At 37.5% G+C, this 17,683-nt stretch overlaps 1 protein-coding gene across 1 annotated transcript in view; it reads right to left on the reverse strand.

The window, feature by feature from the left end:
- Nucleotides 1-17,683, reverse strand: part of LOC117567881 (probable serine/threonine-protein kinase dyrk1) — a 57,622-nt gene that overhangs the window by 13,994 nt on the left and 25,945 nt on the right. Inside the window, exon 3 of the mRNA XM_052003544.1 lies at nucleotides 3,107-3,145. Within this exon, the coding sequence (XP_051859504.1) occupies nucleotides 3,107-3,145 (39 nt within the window). The remainder of the gene's footprint in view (nucleotides 1-3,106; nucleotides 3,146-17,683) is intronic.

The following is a 17,683-nucleotide window of genomic DNA, read 5'->3' on the forward strand; positions in this document are numbered from 1 at the left end:
CCAGCTTAAGCCACCTGCAAGAAATGACAGCCCCCAATACACACACACACACACAAACACACACCATTCTCATCCACTTTCATTCCAAACACCCTCCACTCTCCAATCCCATTCTCCACTTGACTTTTGGCCACAACAAATATCGCAATGAGCTTCGCTTATTATGCAGCATTTTTTTCGTAGAGTCTCTCTCTTTGGCCATGGCCAAGGTCTTGCCTTCGCTTTGGTAGCAATTTCATATGCCTCATGCCAAGCAAAGAAAAAAAATTAGAAATGAAAATTAAGTAAATATTATAATATGTTTGCCACCAGGCAGCAGGCAGCAGGCAGCAGGTGCAGCATCGAAATACATTTCGGTTTCGCCTTGGCAAATAAATGATAAGCATTACATTTGATATTCATTATTTGATAAGGTGTAATAAGAAATAAAAATAAAACTTTTGCTAGGAAATGAGATTGTTGACGCCGCAGCAGCACGAACAGAGGACGCCGACAAGTTGTGGGATTAAATGCTTGCCTAAGTGAAATATGTTAAATGTTATGTTATTATATGTATGTATGTATGTGGATGGCTGCCTGGCAGTCTTCTTCTTATCCTGTTGCTGTCTCCATCCACTTGTTGTTGTTGCCGTTTGATTTATGAGATTAAAGTGCTCCATATGAAGCATAAACATGTGATGAGTTTCTCTTTTTTTTTTTTGCCTACGGCATGAATTGCAATTGAAGTCTGGCCAAGGACCTGAAGTTACTTTAGAATAATTACAAGTCTATCCACTTTTTTTCTTCTGTGGATTTCTTTTTTTTGCAAGTCTGGCAGTCATTCATCACATTAGCTCGACAGAGAAGCCAATCCATTTAAAAAGCCATAACTGCGAGTGCGAGTACAAGCAAATGCTAATGTCCATCATTTTAATAGTCAAACAACATGCAAAGAGTATCGTTTTTTTCAGCTGCAAGCAGAACTACACAAAGCAAATTTGGGTGAAATAATAGGTACATAAATATAGAAATGAATATAGAAAAGTAAATCTATATTTATTGAATTATTTGTCGCGAAATTAATATCCTTTATATAAATTACACATAGTGTAAAACACATTAATATACAAATATTCTCTACAAAAAGTGTCTTAGCTTTAAATGCAGATGCATTTAACAGATATAGATAAATAAATAAACAAATATTTTTTTTCAAAATTTGCTTCAAATTGAGCATATTATCAAGACACACAGATGCATTAAAAGATATTACAAAATATAAATATAGTTTTCTTTACTGCAAATATAGCCAAAGTGAGTAATAATTTGAAAATTTAACAAACTAATTAGAATTTCAATTTCTATTTATGTTAGAGAAATATTGTTAATTTTTCTAACGCAATAAGTCATACTGTAAAATACTTTAAAATCTTTTCTACATCAAAAGTGTCTTTACCTTTCTAATTTACTAAAATTTAATCTTCAGTTAAATAAATAAATGAGACACCCAAGTACTTCGTGCAATAATCAAGTTTAAGCTGGAACTAGAACAGTCATGCATCTGTAAAAATAACCTAAGCGAACGCAGAGCAAACCAAAACGTTGGCCAAGTGGTATAAGCCAGACCAGAAATGGGGCCAGAACGAGGCCACCGTCACCGTCAGCGTCAGCTTCATCGTCATCGTCATCGTCATCGTCACAGTGGCAGCGCACTTAAGTTTATTGGATTTGAAGTGATGTCTTCTCTGTCTGAATCGGGCGACTCAAAGCCAAAAGAAGCGAAAATGTTGGTGAAAATTGTGGCTGCACGCACACAAACATACTACACACACACACTATACATACACACACACACACTTGGAGCACAGTGGGAACTCTTCAGTTAAAGGCCACCAACGAGTGGCTGGCACAGGTGCAGCACAAGCAAAGGGATGCTCGGGGAGGGGGAAAGGGAAGCGTGTGCGACGAGCATGAAATTATGAGCCCTTTAACGGCAACAGCAACAACAACAACACCAAGCGAGAGAAGCGTGAGCAACGAGGACGTCAACGACAAGCTTAAGCTGCTTAAAACAAGCCAATGGCAAAAGGGGTAAGCACGACTCAGGAAATACCTGCCAAAGGGGGTGCAAAGAGAAGTGGAAAAAGCGAAAGTGTCAAGGATGCGGCAAGCGTTTCATAGTCAAATTAAATTGCTCACTAAAACAGCGAGAGCTGGAGAGAAATGGTTTGGGAAAGGGAGGGAGACGGAGTTGTGAAGTCGACGCTAAAGTAAAAGGATAATGTGAGCATAAAAACATTTTTAATGAAATCGAGACGACTACCAACTGCGACGACAGCCAAGCAACTGGCACTTCAACTGAGGAGAAATGTCGAAGTCAGCGTCTAAAAATGTAACAAGTGAGTTTTAAATTAAACACAACTTTGGGATGGGGAATGCCGAAGAGTTTAGTTGAGGTGCGATGGTCCTGCTTTTTGGTGTCTGTGTGTAATTTCTTTCGGCTGCACATTATTTTCATATCCCGCTTAAAATTTTAATTAATTTTCAGCTTGATTGCGTTTTAAAGAGGCTGCTTGCTGTCTTCTCGCTTTCTCCCTGTGTCTTTGGTTTTCCCATCCAACCATGCGGTTGACGATGGGGGCCTCGGAATTTATAGTTATTGTGGTAACAGTGTGTGTGAGCGGCTTTTGGGTTCGTCTTGTGGCGCCCTTTGACTTCTCTTGCTGAGCAACAAATTTTGGTTTGTAATTATTTACACAATTTATATTTAAGTGGGATTTTAATTAATTTTTCGATTCGCATTGTTCTCGTTCCCAAAATGCAATAAAGCGAACAAACTACACTTCGCCTATATTTAGGTATAAATATACCCATACCCATATAATTATATTTTTGTATTTTTTTGGTATATTATTTTGGTATATTTTAAGAATAATATTGCACTACTTTGCTTCTCTTCGAAATATAACATATACCAAATGTAGCCTTTTTTATATTCCCGTATATTTGAAGTATATTTTGTATATTTATTTTTTCTCGAATATGGTTTAATGACAAAAGGAAAGCGGATATATCACCTTCGAGCAATTTCGACTTTAGCTTTCCTATTTGTTCTTTAAAGACTTACCTTTATTCGTATGCCTATCCAAATTTGGATCTTTCAGGCCTGAAATGAAAATAAAGTAATGACAATATCAGTAAACAGTTTTTAGCAAATATTCAATTCAGGTTTAGCAATTAATCCCTGTCATCTGTACATGGAAAATGTCTCTCGTGTCTTGTTGTGCAATGTAAACTTCCAAGTGTTTTTATCTCAATTAATTACAACTAATTACGTGACAAGTGAACCTATTTCACCTCCTATTGGAAACATATAGTACAACTGCAGTCATTTGTCATCCTTTAGCAACCATTCTCTTTCTTTGAGTGTCTATTAAATTGTCGCACAGTCTGCGAAATGGAGCAAATATCCTTAGCCAAGATTGCACATAAATGGCAGGAAATAAAAGTCGAAAGGGTCAGCGCAAAAGTGGAAAGCAAAGCGAAATGAAAACAAACAAAACCTTTTGGCATCGAACTCAAAAGATAACTACAGCACAAGACCTTCGCGTGTTTGTGCAACTTCTAATTAATTTTTTCTCTCTCAAAAATCTAAGCCGGAGCGGAAATGAATTTAAACTTTTAGTGCAGCCGGAAGTGGAAAGTCGCAGCCAGAGTTGCATTTTGTTGCAATTGTTTTTGTTTCGTTTTGCCAGCCTTTGGCTTGCTTTTGTTTAGTGTGTTGGTTGGGCTGCCATTTATTGTTATGCCTTTTGCTGTGAATGCAAAAAACAGCAGCGGAAACAGACGTCAAACGTGAGAGGGGGAAAAACCGACGAAGAGCCAGAGAACCATGAAATCGGCATGGCCAAAAGGGAACAGTTGAACTGTTGACTTGGCTTTTAAAGTTGAGCCAAAAATAGCGTGTAGAGCTATCGGAGAAGTCGTATCAGTCTCTTATGCCATTATTAATAGCTCGTGATAGTCTTTAAGTCTGCGTCTTTGCGGTTTTATTTTAATTTAATTCGCGTCGGCGTTTAATTAATTCTCAGTTATCACCGCAAAACAGACTCAAGCTCTCTTTCTCTCTATTCTCTGTCTTTGTGGCCTTTTTGGTCCCGCAGTCTAAATGGTGTCTAGCCGGACAGAAAAGATTTCAACGAGGTCTTATGGGAAAATGCTGCTATTCCACATACCGCAGACATGTCGGGATGGCCCCCAAGTCGAGAGATAGATAGAAAAAGAGCTTAGCACATAAACAGTTGCTCCGATAAGCGACTGGGGGAAGAGATAATGCGGTTTCGGTTTAATTGCAGTTAGCTACAGCTAAGTGCAGACAATGTTTAGTCAGACACACATTTCTTTTTTGCTCGACATCAAAGTTCAAGCATGCCTCATTAAAGTCTAATCAAATTAGCTGCATATATTTGACAGCATTTACTATAATGCTGCCAATTACAAAACCCCCAAAAATATATCAGTTCATCTCGTTCATGAATCTTACCCATAAATTGCCCATTAAAATTGTCGCTGAACTAGCGAATCTAACTCCATCCAGCGAATGTCTACAAATCGCCTAGACATCATAAACTCTGATGTTTGCCGCCTTGTAAAGTGTCTCTGATTGAAGCAAGGAGTTGAGTAGTTTTATGGCCCAAACACAATCATCGGGGTTGGCGAGAAGTCTATGTATAGGCCGTTAAGTAAATTATCACGTCATGCTCGCTGCGAGCTGCATGCAAAATGAAGAAGGAGTTGGAGATGGAGATAGAAGCAGGAGGAGAAATCCAGCTCATTTTATGTCAGCTACGTGATCATAAATTTCCATGCATTTTTAGCATTTTGTGCAGTCTGCGTTGGGTAAATAATTTTATTACTCTTGAGTTTTGTGTCTCTTGTTGTGTGTTTGTGTGTTGCTTTTATGCTCTTTGTGTGTTTGCAAGTTGATTAAGTTGTTTGAATAAACTTGCTGTCCGTTTAATTAGAAAAGTTCTACAACGTTTTTCCGCTCAACGGGTGGACATTGACCGCAAAATGTCAAGCAGACAGATAGCGTCTTAACTTCATGTTAAGACAACTGAAGAAAAAGAGAGAAAGTGAATTTCAGGACTTTAATATTTAAGGCAAATATCATTCGGCAACTACTATTCATCATTTATGCAATTAATATCCAATTAATGTCCATTATTTTGCCGACTTTTATATATAATTAATTAAAATTGTGCAGCACACGCGCCTTATGGCAACATATTTTTGTGTCACATCAGCAAATTGCATTGGCCATAGAGAGATAACCTCGTGCCACACGAATGCCTCGCTCCGGGCATTCGGCAAGCGGCAATTGACCAACTGGGCTGAGCCAGAGACTGAGCCCACGGCGAATGTGCTGTGCACACTCATTAACACAACAATAAAATACGCCCCCTTTCATAGCGACTGCGACTGCGACTGCGATGCGATGGCGCGGACAATTAATGTGACTGACACACATGCAAATTTTGCATTCGCCTGCGTTGTCATATTTGATTTACAGTTGCAATTTACACACTTGCCGAGTGGGTTTGTTCCCCCCTCCCCCCATTCTCTTCTCTTCCCTCTTCGACAGCTGTCTACGTCAGCGTGCACAGTGTCTGTTTGATGTTGTTAATTGATTTTCAAAGTCAACTCGCCGGACCGGGACCAGGACTGACAAACGCTCCTCATTCCCCCCGAACCGAAAATTTGCTTTCGCTTTTACTTGTGTGCAACGAACACACGCATTGAAATCGCTCAGAGATTAGCAGGGCAGTAAAATGCGTCTCCATTCAGTCGCAAGCGACATAAAACCGATGCTCAATCCCCAATACTCAATCCGCATCGCATTGCATTGCATCCGCATGGACAATTTGCACATCGAACTGAACTGAACTGAAGCTGAAGCTGGGGATGCGTGTAAGTGCAGCGAGCCGCATTTACAGCTGCAATTGCAAGTGGATTTCGTTGTGTTGTCCGTGTGGATGTGGATGTGGATGTGGCCAGGACACTGCCAGGACGTGGCCTGTTTGTTTTATGTGCGGCCATTGTAGTGTTCTCCCCTCGGCTCCGATCTTGTTGTTGTCCGCATGGAAGCATGCGGTTCAATCAAAGCGATTTCCAATGTCCACAAAATTGCGCAAAAGGACATTTTGGTAATTTGACAACGAGGAGAACGACGACGAGAACAGGACACACACTCGCTTGTTGTTGGTAATGAGTTTGGTTTTACTGTTTAAATTTAAACATGCATATCAGTCCCCGGAATTGTAACCGGGAATACTAGCTGAGAGTAACAACAACTGAGAGAGATAGATAGAGAGAGAGAGAGTGCGAAGGGGTTGCTGTGGTTGGCTGCAATTCTAAAGTGTATTTGCATTTAACGCTAAATACATTCACAGAGAAACAGGAGGGAAAGAAGAGTGGAAGGCAGCAGAACATGACAGTTGCATTAATTTTGATTGCGTAAATATTTTAAGTGTGCGGATTGCTGAAAGATCCGCAAAAATGTTTGGTCAGAGCTCGGTAAATGGATTTAAATGGCGATAGTGCGATAGAAAAACACACTTATACAGCTTTAAATGGGACGACTAATTGGTATATTATAGCAAAGTGATTTATTAAAATAAAAATGATTTAATATACCGAATAAAATACTAAATGAAAAAATATTTAACAAAACTTCAATTAACTAATTAATGGATTAATATTATTTATTACTATATTTTATATTTAAAAAAAAAATCATTTTTATAGAAATCATAAAATTGGTTTAGAACTCAATAATAAAAATGAAGAGAGGGACTATTATTCTTAAAAAATACCAAATTTATATACCACACTAATATTTCAAATATGATATACCAAATTAATATACTTAATTAATTTACTTAAAAATATGCCGAATGGTATATTAAAATAGTACTATACGTAAAATATACCACAGAATGGAAAATATACCAGCTTGTCAGTCAGTGCAGGAAAGTCTCTATTGCAGTAAGAGTTTTTGCCCATATAGAATTATATTTGTTCAATAACTTTTCAAATTTGTAAAGTTACCCTATATATATCTTGTGTAATTATTAATGAAAACCCATTTAATAAGTATTACTTAAATGCTAAAAAAAAAAAAAAATAATGAAGCAAATATTAAGCCCCATATAATTCATATATAAAATGTCTTAATTTGAAATTCTGATAATTATTTAAAAAAAAATTAAACAACTACCCATTTTGTTAGCAATTTTGTATGAAGCTCAAAATGCATTTCACAATTCATTTGAAATGATAATACATATTTATTGACTGCTATAAAATTTCATAATAGAAATAAGTAATAATGTGAAATGCAATTCCACCACAACCATTAAAATATCAACGTAGTCGTTAAATTTTAGCTACCATCTTTCTGGCTTTGCACCCTGCACCCTCTGCACTCTGAAACATTTGAATGTTGTTTCGATATATTTTTAATGAATTCCATTCTCAATACTAAATATTTTAACTTTGCTTGGCGGGGATGTGACTCTCTGTTGCGTTTGTCTCTGCGCCACGTCGCGACGTTGGCAAACAGAAGGCAAACTGAAAGACAAACAATCAAAAGAAGAATCACTTAAAAGTCGAAGCAGAGAAATGCTTTTAAATGCAAAATATATGCGAATATGTCGACTATAAAGCACCACTGTTGACTTTTGATTGATATTGATGCAACGTCAATCAAAGTGCGAAGGGAGGAAGATGTTCTGCTCTAATTTTGCCTTCATCGTTTGGCGTTTATTTAATGCAAATTAATGTCGCAATTGAGACATAAAGTCAGAAGTTTGTTTCGCATTTTTTATTGGCTCGCAATTGAATTCAATATATATTTATGTCTTTGACTAGAGGGCAAACTTGTCTTGCTGTCTGTCTGCATCGTTTATGTATATATTAAATATATTTATTTAGCATCTTTTATGAAAAACACGCAACATGTTTTATGTGCTGTCAGAGATTTATGGGCATTTGATGTTAAATTGATGGCAACATGCCTTCAAAATGTTGACCTTGTTACCAATTCCGATTGCTCCTTGTTGCTGTTGTTGTTGTATGCAAAGTTTCGTAACAATAGCAGAGCAGAGGAAAGCAGAGCAGAAACAAGAACAGCACACACAGTGCGTATACTTGACATTCGTTGCAGTCGCCTCAGGTCTCTCAGTCTCACTCAGCTGGCACGTCTTCAGCATGCTTTGCATATTGTTTATATTTTTCTGCAGTCTTGTTTATGCAGTCCGTTGCAGTCGGAAGCATGCTCGATTCGATTGCTCTGTTGTCCTGTCGTCCTGCTGTCCAGTTGTCGAGTTGTCTGCTCCCTTCTGTTGTCCTTTGCACTTTGGCTTCAATATATTGCATATCAGATTTATTTTACAGTTACAATATTTAATTTGCTCTTACGCAAATTGCTGCCGCTATCCGTTTTTGTTTCATGCAAATTTCTTTGCCATTTCTCTTCCATCTCCGCTTGCACAAAAATTGATGGACCTGATGTGCTCACTAAATTTATTTCAAATTGAACATTTAAATAAATATCGTATGTGTAAATTGGTTTATGTGTGTGCGATAAAACCTTTTCGAAAAGATTTCATTTCATTTTCTACAAACTGCAAAAACAATGTCGAACATTCCTTGAAACATCTTTTTCTGCTGAACTTGCTCGTACAATAACTTTGTCCGCAACATGCGTCATACGCCGTGTTGTACACGCAGAAAGTATTGCCAACAATGTGAAGACTATGAATAAAAGGCAGTTCTACTTCGTTTATTTGCTGAGGCCATGTTTCAGGAAGCAGCTTGCAGCTTGTTGTTGTTGTATGTTGTACTAGATTGGAGGTGCTCTAGTCTGCAAAACTATCTGCATGTTGCGTTGTGTTTGTCTCGGTGTCGACTTAATTTCAGCTGCCAGTCGAGTCGAGTCGAGTCGAGCAACAAACCCGGAAACAACGATCAATTGTCGGATAGTTGTCGTTGTTACTTGTTGTACTTGCAGGAAGCGTGTGCGCTTAAAAGTTTAAACAACAGTTATGTGGGCGTTGCACACCCAAGACTCCCTAGACTCTATGTCCCAGCACATTGCGCAGGTGGAAAATTTATAATTTGCAAAATTGCCACGCATGTTGGCAACATGTTAAATGGCCAGGCAGTTAGCCAACCTCGCAACGCTGCAGGCTGCATCGTTAGAGCCGCCTGGGTGGCAGCTTAAATTATGTTAACCTCAAACGAGACGGCAACCAGAGGCAGCCATCCCTAGCCCTAGCCCTAGCCTCTCTCTCTCTTAGTCCGAGAACAATCCAGAAGCGAGCAAAAGCCGTGTACAAAGTTCGATTTAAGGCCTCGTTTATTTAGCCAACCAAGTCGAGTCGAGTCGTCTGGTTCGTTGGTCGCATGTTGTAAAAGTTGTTGCTGTTGCACAGCCACACACAACACACACAATAAACACACACACACATCGACACACACTCGCATACTTGCCACAACATGCAGCATTGGCTGTGGCATGGCTCCTCCTCTCTGACCCGACCTCTGTATAGAATGACTGCTGTGGCTGTGGCCTCCACATGCCCCACTTGGCAATTGCCAAAACTATTTGTTTACATATTTTAGACCATGCGAAAAAGCCAGGCATGTTGTCAAGTCATGTTTACTGTGAAATATGCGCATTTAAATACAGGTGGGCGACCCATTTGAACGCCCACAAATGTGTGCGAAGACAAGGCTGTCAGGTTACAAAGACCAAAACACAAAATAACAGTGCGACAACTAACGTAACAGATCAATCTATGGAACACAAGATGTGTACTTCAGATAGACTTTACTACAGAAGCTAACCTAGATTAAATAATGGACTGTATGCAGTTAATATTTGAAATATTAACTTTTTAATTGTCAAACTACTAAGTTAAAGGTTATAATATTAAAGTGTTGCAATAGAAATTGATTTTAAATATAACATATCAAATTTATAACATGGCCAAAAGTAGTAAATGCTACAATTAATGGAAAGTAAAGTTGAAAGTTTAAATTTTTTTGAAAAGTTTTATAGCTAAATAATATATTATTGGAGCAAAAGCTTTACAAAATTAAAGAGGAATCAGTAGGCTTAAAACTTTAAATGCAAAAGATTAAACATCTTTAATATTTATAGTAACGAATATTTGAATATTTCTGAGATTTATATAAAAGAAATCAACTCTATCGCTTATGTAAAATTAATTTGTTAAGATACATTTTGTTATGTCCAAACATATATATTAAAAATTAATAGTATTTTGGATCGCAAACCTAAATTGCACAATTTGCTTGCTGTTATTATAAATCATTTCACTTTTACTGATTTAATCGAAAATCTTGTTTATTTTAGTGTCTAACCCGTAGCAACTGGATGACAAGTTCATCATGGCCAGTCTCTTTAGAGCTATGTAATTAAAGTTCCCCCACAATGAGAGCATCCCAAGCTACAGTTGCAGTTGAAATCTGATGTTCATTTGATGCTGCATGTTGTGCCATCTTTAATTTGAGATATCGACCCCAGGAAAAAGGACTTGAGTTTTGTGCTTATAAAAGTCAAGATCAAAGTTGACTCTTCAGATGTAATTAAGCCATTTGCCGCACGTTTTGCCAATTCAAAAAATATAGACTTTGACCTCCTGCCCGTAGAGCTCTTATCGCAGCTATGGCAGCGACAAGCAACGCCCCTAAAAATGGAAACAACTCATTTGAATGGTGCAAGAAGAAAATAAAGTATGAATTGTGCCTTGTGCAACTCGTGCTCTCGTCTCACAATTCAAACCTCCAAGAACACACCCCACAAACGAAAAAAAAAACCAACGAATGCAAACCCAAAAGAAGTGCTTTTGTGCCCGCTGGGCGCAAAATTCGTAGAAAAATCACGCGCGCTTATCTCAACCTGAAGCAAACCCCCGCAATTAACGCCCATTGCGCTGTCACTGTGAAAAATGAGGCCGCCATTTGTTAAGGGGGGAGTGACAGAGGAATTTTGTGGGGGGAAAGTCAGAAGAAGATATAGTGGAGGGGAGGAAGTAGTTGCCCTCAAGTCATGCCCATTCTGGGCAATTGTGAAATGATTTGCAAACGATGCGCAAACGAAATGAAATCGAATTCAACTCAAGTCGCAGCTTTCCCATTGTTGCCAGCATTTACCAATAGCTACAAATTTTAATTGCCGCTGCGATGGAACACCAAACGGAGAACTCGAAGGAGGAGGAGGAGGAGAAGGAGCTGCCTTCAGAAAATAAGTAAGTCGCATTGATAAGAGAGTCACGTTCCACGGAAGCGAGTTGAAGTGTTGAAGAGGCGGAGGCGGGAGGCGGGTAGCGGTTGGCGTTCCCCAAAGACAATGTTGCTGGTGTCTTCATTATCAATGACAGGCGAACGGAAACAATGCTTACTCTTTTATTGCCACGACCAAAACGAGATCTGGAATGAGGAGAACCAAGAGATGGTGCTCGAGTTGGAGTTGGAGTTGGAGCTGAAGCAGCTGGTGCTTGTGCCTCTGAGTCAAATTGATAAGATGCTGAAAATGACTTGGAAAACAATAAACGTGGGCATCAAATGAATAAAGGTTCCTCTGCATTTAGCACCAAACATGAATGAAGCTTCTCTTCATTCAAAGAAGGGGCCACAAAACTCGAAACGCAATTTCGATGCATAAACAGAACGTTTGCGCATTTTAATGAGGGTATTATTTTTGCTCCTCTTTTTCTTGGCTATCTATCTGTCTGTAGGCACCTGCAGTGTTTATGGCCGTGTCTGCACTGAAACTTTATGCCAAATGTCTGCTCTTTAAATTGTCTACGTTTGCTGAATATTATGGTCTATTGAATTTACATTTTTTGTATTGATATGGATTTTATTCACTAGTTACAATTTATAACTATAACATTTACATGCTTTAAATAAATTGAGAATACGAATATATGTATATTAGACTTGTATTTTGTTTAGTTTCTTTGTACAAATTCAATTTATGGTTTTCTTAAAAGTAGTTGAAATGGTTTTATATTGAATTTGTGTTTTATTCTTTATTAACAACTTTTAAATATAACATTTTTATTCTTCAAATAAATTTATAAAATCTATATATATGTATGTTATTTACTTATTTGAGTTTATTTGTAAAAATTGAATTTGGTTTTTAAACAAAAGCTGCTGCAATTTTTTTATATTGTATTTGCGTTTTAATTACTATTTAAAATGTACGAAACATGTTCGAACTTTAAAAAAAATATATAAAATGTATATATTTCCACTGCTATTTCAATGTTCATTTAATCATGCCTTTTTTATATTATCCATACTAGCTATAATGTTGAATTACCCAAAATAAAAACAATTTTCGAATTATTAAAAAAAATAATTGAAGCTGTTATAACTAAATTTGGTTTTGATGCGTTGATAATATTATTTTTCAGCTTTAAACGTGTAGGTCGTAAGTACTTAAATTTTAAAGAACACAGCTGCTTATTAAAAGCACATTTTGTTTAGTTTATATTTAAAGATTTTGTTTAATTAATGTATTGATTTGTATTAGATTTATATCAATATATATTAATCAATTAACTCTTTGAGTAATATATAGCCATCTTGCTTAAAGTATATAAATTTGAAGCAATTTAAATAAACTGCAGTTGATGTCTTTAAGCTGACACATTTTGTGTGCACTCTTTAAGTGGGGACAGCAAACAACGGTCAGCTAATTTCTAGCAAGTTAAGTATCAAACTTGGCAGTCATTTAATAAAATTTCATTTGATGAGACAACAAAACAAAAGTCGAGTCTCGCATGCTGGGGCATGCAACTCATTTTGTGATGCGCAACAAAATTTTATGAAATACTTGAGAGCAAATTTTATGTGTTGAAGCAGCATAAAATTTTAGCGCTAGCAAAAGTCCCACGGCTGAGGCCGTTGGCGGTTTTCCCCTCCGAAGTTCCTTGGACTCTCGTCTTAGCCAGTGGAGAGTCCTCCTCGCTGAGCTCTGGCATGGCTAATAATATCAAGCATTTACACCTTTATGGGGCGTACTTAGCGCGTTTATTTATGCTAATGGGTAAGCAGTACAAGCGATTGTTGTTGTATCTCAAAGTTAAGACACCCAAAGTGGCGCCTGGGCGAGCTTTACACTAATACCACCCTGAAGCGCTGTAAAAGCATAAAAGAGTACAAAGCCAACGAACGTAACAACTACACTCGTTGTGCAAACAAAACCGAGTCGAGAGAGCTTAAGATTTGAGCAGGTAAAACTTTTTTGGACGAGTGTGTTTCATCACAGAGCACAGCAAAGACAATGGTGAGCTGAGTCGCCACCCTCAGTTCTTGACCTTATAGTGGGAGGGGGGGGTAACCAAAGCAGGAGGCAAGGACAGGGGCAGCAGCATCCTCACATCCTTGTCACGAATGTGTTTGTAATTTCCCTAGAGTGTGTTTGACTTTGACGACTTAAGTTGTAAAACTTTAACATTATCATTTTCACTACAAGACGAAGACCAACAACAGTTCCTTCTTCTGGCCTGGCGTGGTCCTTGAATGGCCTCGGGGTATCCACTAGGATGTGGCATACAGCGTGTGGCATGTGGCATAAGGCATGTGTGTGTGTGTACAAGTTTAGCCAGACATTTTGATGATGTTGACCTTCGCTACTTTTACTTTTCGCCAAAAAAGTTATTTTGCTTCTTCTTTAAATTCTGCTGCAACCTTCCGACACTGTTGACATATCGTATTACACAAGCTGCACACAAAGTGGGAAATCGGTAGAAAATATCGAGAAAGTGAGAAGCTCTGCTTGAACTTTGGCCAAAAGTTAAAGCCACAACATCTTTTCAATCTACGTCTCGTATGCCAAATTCCCAAATCGATTTCGATTTCAGGCGCTGCTCCTTTGGCACATGTGTCAATTAGTTCAATCAGAAGGCGAGAACACATCAACCGCATATGTGCTACCACCAATAGCTTCACCACCATCAACATCACTCCGCAACCACCCCTCAAAAGAAATATGTGGCCTAGGCAAGGGGCGCATTAAATGGCATTTTTAAGGTTTTTCCACTTCGTGCGTGCAGTTTTCCACAATATACAAAAACACAAGAACAACGGAAATCAGTTCGGTTTTCAGTATCGCAGCTCAATGGCAACCCCGTCGAGGACATTTTCCGGCTCGTTCTTTATAAAAAATGATATCAATTAGTTTTCTGCATTCGTTGCCACGCACTTTCCCTCAACGGTTGCAACACGATGCACGTTGCGTCAGCCTTGAGTAATAGTTTTCAATAACACAACAAACTGATTTCGTATTCAATTTCAAGGGGAAAAGATTTGTAGTGTTTCTTTTCAAATTAATTTAAAACCGATAATTATCATATTTCGAGTTATGTTTGAACTTTATGTGGTTTGAACTATCCAGTTACATTAACACAATTTTTTCTAAGTTTTTTCACTGTTTCATTTCATTTTATTATTAATAATGACAGTAAAATAATAAGAAAAAAAATGTTATGTTTTTGAATAAAGTTTTAAAAACAATTTGAAATTATTTATTAATTCATTCAAATTTCATTTTGAATGTTTGAATATTACAAAATAAAATGTTATGAATTAAAATTAAGGAGTAAAAATCAAATAAATAGCACACCAAAATTGATGTCATTAAAAAATACTTTAAATTGTATTGGCTTGTTGATTTAACTAATTAATTTTTAGTCTTAATAAATAGAATGTTTAATTTAATAAAATTTAATATTATGAACTAACATTATGGAGTTACTTAAAATAAGTGTTTAAAATAAATAACAATTTGAATTGACTTCAAAATTTATTGGGTTAAAAACAATTTAAATTTTTGGTTTATTTATTTAGTGCATTGTAGTATATTAATGTTGGTGTATTTAATGATTGGAAGAATAAATTCTAGGTAAAATCAATTAAAATGAAATAACGCTCTCGAAATGTTGAATATTATAAATTTTAAGTATGTAGTTAAAATACGCATTAATAATAATTTTTTTAAATTAAAAGAAATTTTGTATTGGCTACTGATATATAGAACTTAGATTTAATTGGGTTATTGAGTTTATTTAGTGGAAATTAATAATTTAGATTAAGTTTAAGAATTTCAATATTGTATTATTCTCTTTTGTTCGTTTTAAATCAAATAACCTTTGACTAAATCTGCAAACGTTTTACCAACTGGTGGCGCCATCTATAGTTCGTAGTATGTGCGTGAAACTTAAAAATGAAAATAATTGCAGGGTGTCTACTCAACTGCAGTCGCCTTGCAAATTTTTTATGAAAACCAGTTTTTTTTCTCATGGAAATCAATTTCCGTTTGGAAAAACGTTGTTAACCTGATATTTAGCTGAGCTTATCTGCAATGCATGGAGGGAGAGTAAAGTGTGCCGTAAATTAGAATCAAATTGAGAGGAGTCAAGCTGATTTATGCATTTCCCATAGCCAATGCAGCTTGTACAACATGAGCTAAGCACTGAGCATATCCCCGTTCTCTCTCATTATACTGCCTCGAGGCCTATTCAAAAGCCAAAAGGTAAACAGGCAACTTGTGTCTCAAACAGAGCTGCTCTGAGCTGGGCCACCCTTTGACACGCGACCTGTTCCCACTCCCTTTGGATTCGTATTCCCATTGCCATTCAGTGCCGGTTGTGCGCTGTCGTTCGCCAATCACAAAGACATAATCAGCTCGATTTCGTAAATCTCGACAAGCTGCTTATCTGATGAAATGTGAGCAGCGTTCCAAGCTGCCAAGGATCACTCGCCATATGATAAACATCTCACACGTTCGTCTTCGGCTGGCTGACTGCCTGAAATGCCAGACTTCCGGCCATGAGGCTGTCAAAGTGACAGCTTAGGCAATGCGAGGCAAAGTGTACAATGTGGAATACAAAGTACAGAAAGTACAGCAAAGCCCAACGCGTGCAACTGTCGGTGGGGTCTTCATTTTGCACTCTCTGATTGGCATCGGAAATTCGAGTGTTTTTATTAATTCCAATCGGAGTGAATTCTGGCAAATGTCTCTGTTTTGCCGAAAGATTTCATTATAAATATCTCGTCATTTCTGGTCAAGTTGGCAGCCAAACTCCCTTCCACTTCACACATTTCCTGCTGAATTCGTGGCCTCTTTCCTGTGGCATTATTGAAATTCATTGACGTGGCTTGCAGATTTCTTACGCAATTGATTGACAGTTGAATCCGTCATGCGATTGACGCTTATTGAATTGCCAAAAACGCTTTTTATGGAAGGAGAAATTCGAAAACGCAGCAACAGTTGCGAAACAATCGAATGGATAAATGAAAAGTAGGCATTCAGTCAACAGACATATTAGCTTCTAGTTACAATTTATAAACAAAATTTGTGTTCTTTTTACGTTTTACACTTTGTATAGTGAATATATATAGTATTGTGTATCAATTTAAATCTTTTAGTTTAGTCAGATAATGCCACCCAAGCACCGGGACGTTTCTCCGTTTTTGCAACTCTTACGTGATTTTCTACTTGGGAGGAAACATGTGACAAGTCATCGACATGCAGACACCTTGAGTCCACGCACTCTGCCGCCTCACAAGCCCTTTGAAGAATCACAATCTCGTCTCTCCAATGATCCTTACTATGCGAGGGATGCCAGATGCCTGGTGAGACCGCCCATCGATCTCGTTGAACAGAAGAAACGGCAAGACGCAGCCAAAGCAGCTAAAGAAGCAGCCGAGGCAGCCAAAGCTGCTGAAGCAGCGAAGAATGCGCCAGGAGATTGCAAGGCAGCTGGATCACCGCCAAAAGCAGAAGTCAAGAAACCAGCAGCTCCTTCAAAAGATTCCAAACAAGAAGAGAAAAAGGATACGAAGGCTCAGCAGAAGAGAAAGTTGTTGCCCACTCCAGGACAGATGCACAATTGGGATTAGGTGTGAACTTTGTATGTGGAATATAAATTAAACGTCTTTATTGTAATTTAAAGTCAACAAAATAATTATTATTATTACTACAACTTGTGCAGTCTTTTAATTGTTCAATCAGTCGTCTATAATTATGACCTTAGGCATTTAACACGATGCATTGGCATGTGAGAAGTCATAAAAAGCGGAAATCTAATTAGACAACGGGGCGAAAATCATTTATTACACCTGCATGAAAATTTAATTAAGCGCACAATTAACAGCGTTGATGGCATTATAGTGCATGTTGCAGGCTTATATACAATATACGAGTGTGTGTGCTATGTGTGCTGACTTAATAACATTTAATGCCATCAAAATTTATTTACAATTTAAAACGAGGCAATTTACGAACGAGTCGTGTTGACGTTGAGTGGATTATGCCAATTGTTGATGATGATTGGAGGTCGATTGTTAATTGTCTGTTGATGAAATTTATGTTAATGACTTTTCACATCGATTTATTGATTGCAAAAGTGTGAGCCATAAAAAAAAAACAACAACCAACCCTAACCAACATAGAAGAATACCATCATCACTCAACAAAAAAATGAAAATGAAATACAAAAAAATATAATCAGATTTCGCGCTATGCAAAAATACTCGACGTTGGGGGACTGGAGCTTCTCTACTATATTTTTTTTTTTTTTATTGAAATTACCCTTAT

Source organism: Drosophila albomicans, chromosome 3 (assembly GCF_009650485.2).
Source record: "Drosophila albomicans strain 15112-1751.03 chromosome 3, ASM965048v2, whole genome shotgun sequence".
Classification (NCBI taxonomy): Eukaryota; Metazoa; Arthropoda; class Insecta; order Diptera; family Drosophilidae; genus Drosophila; species Drosophila albomicans.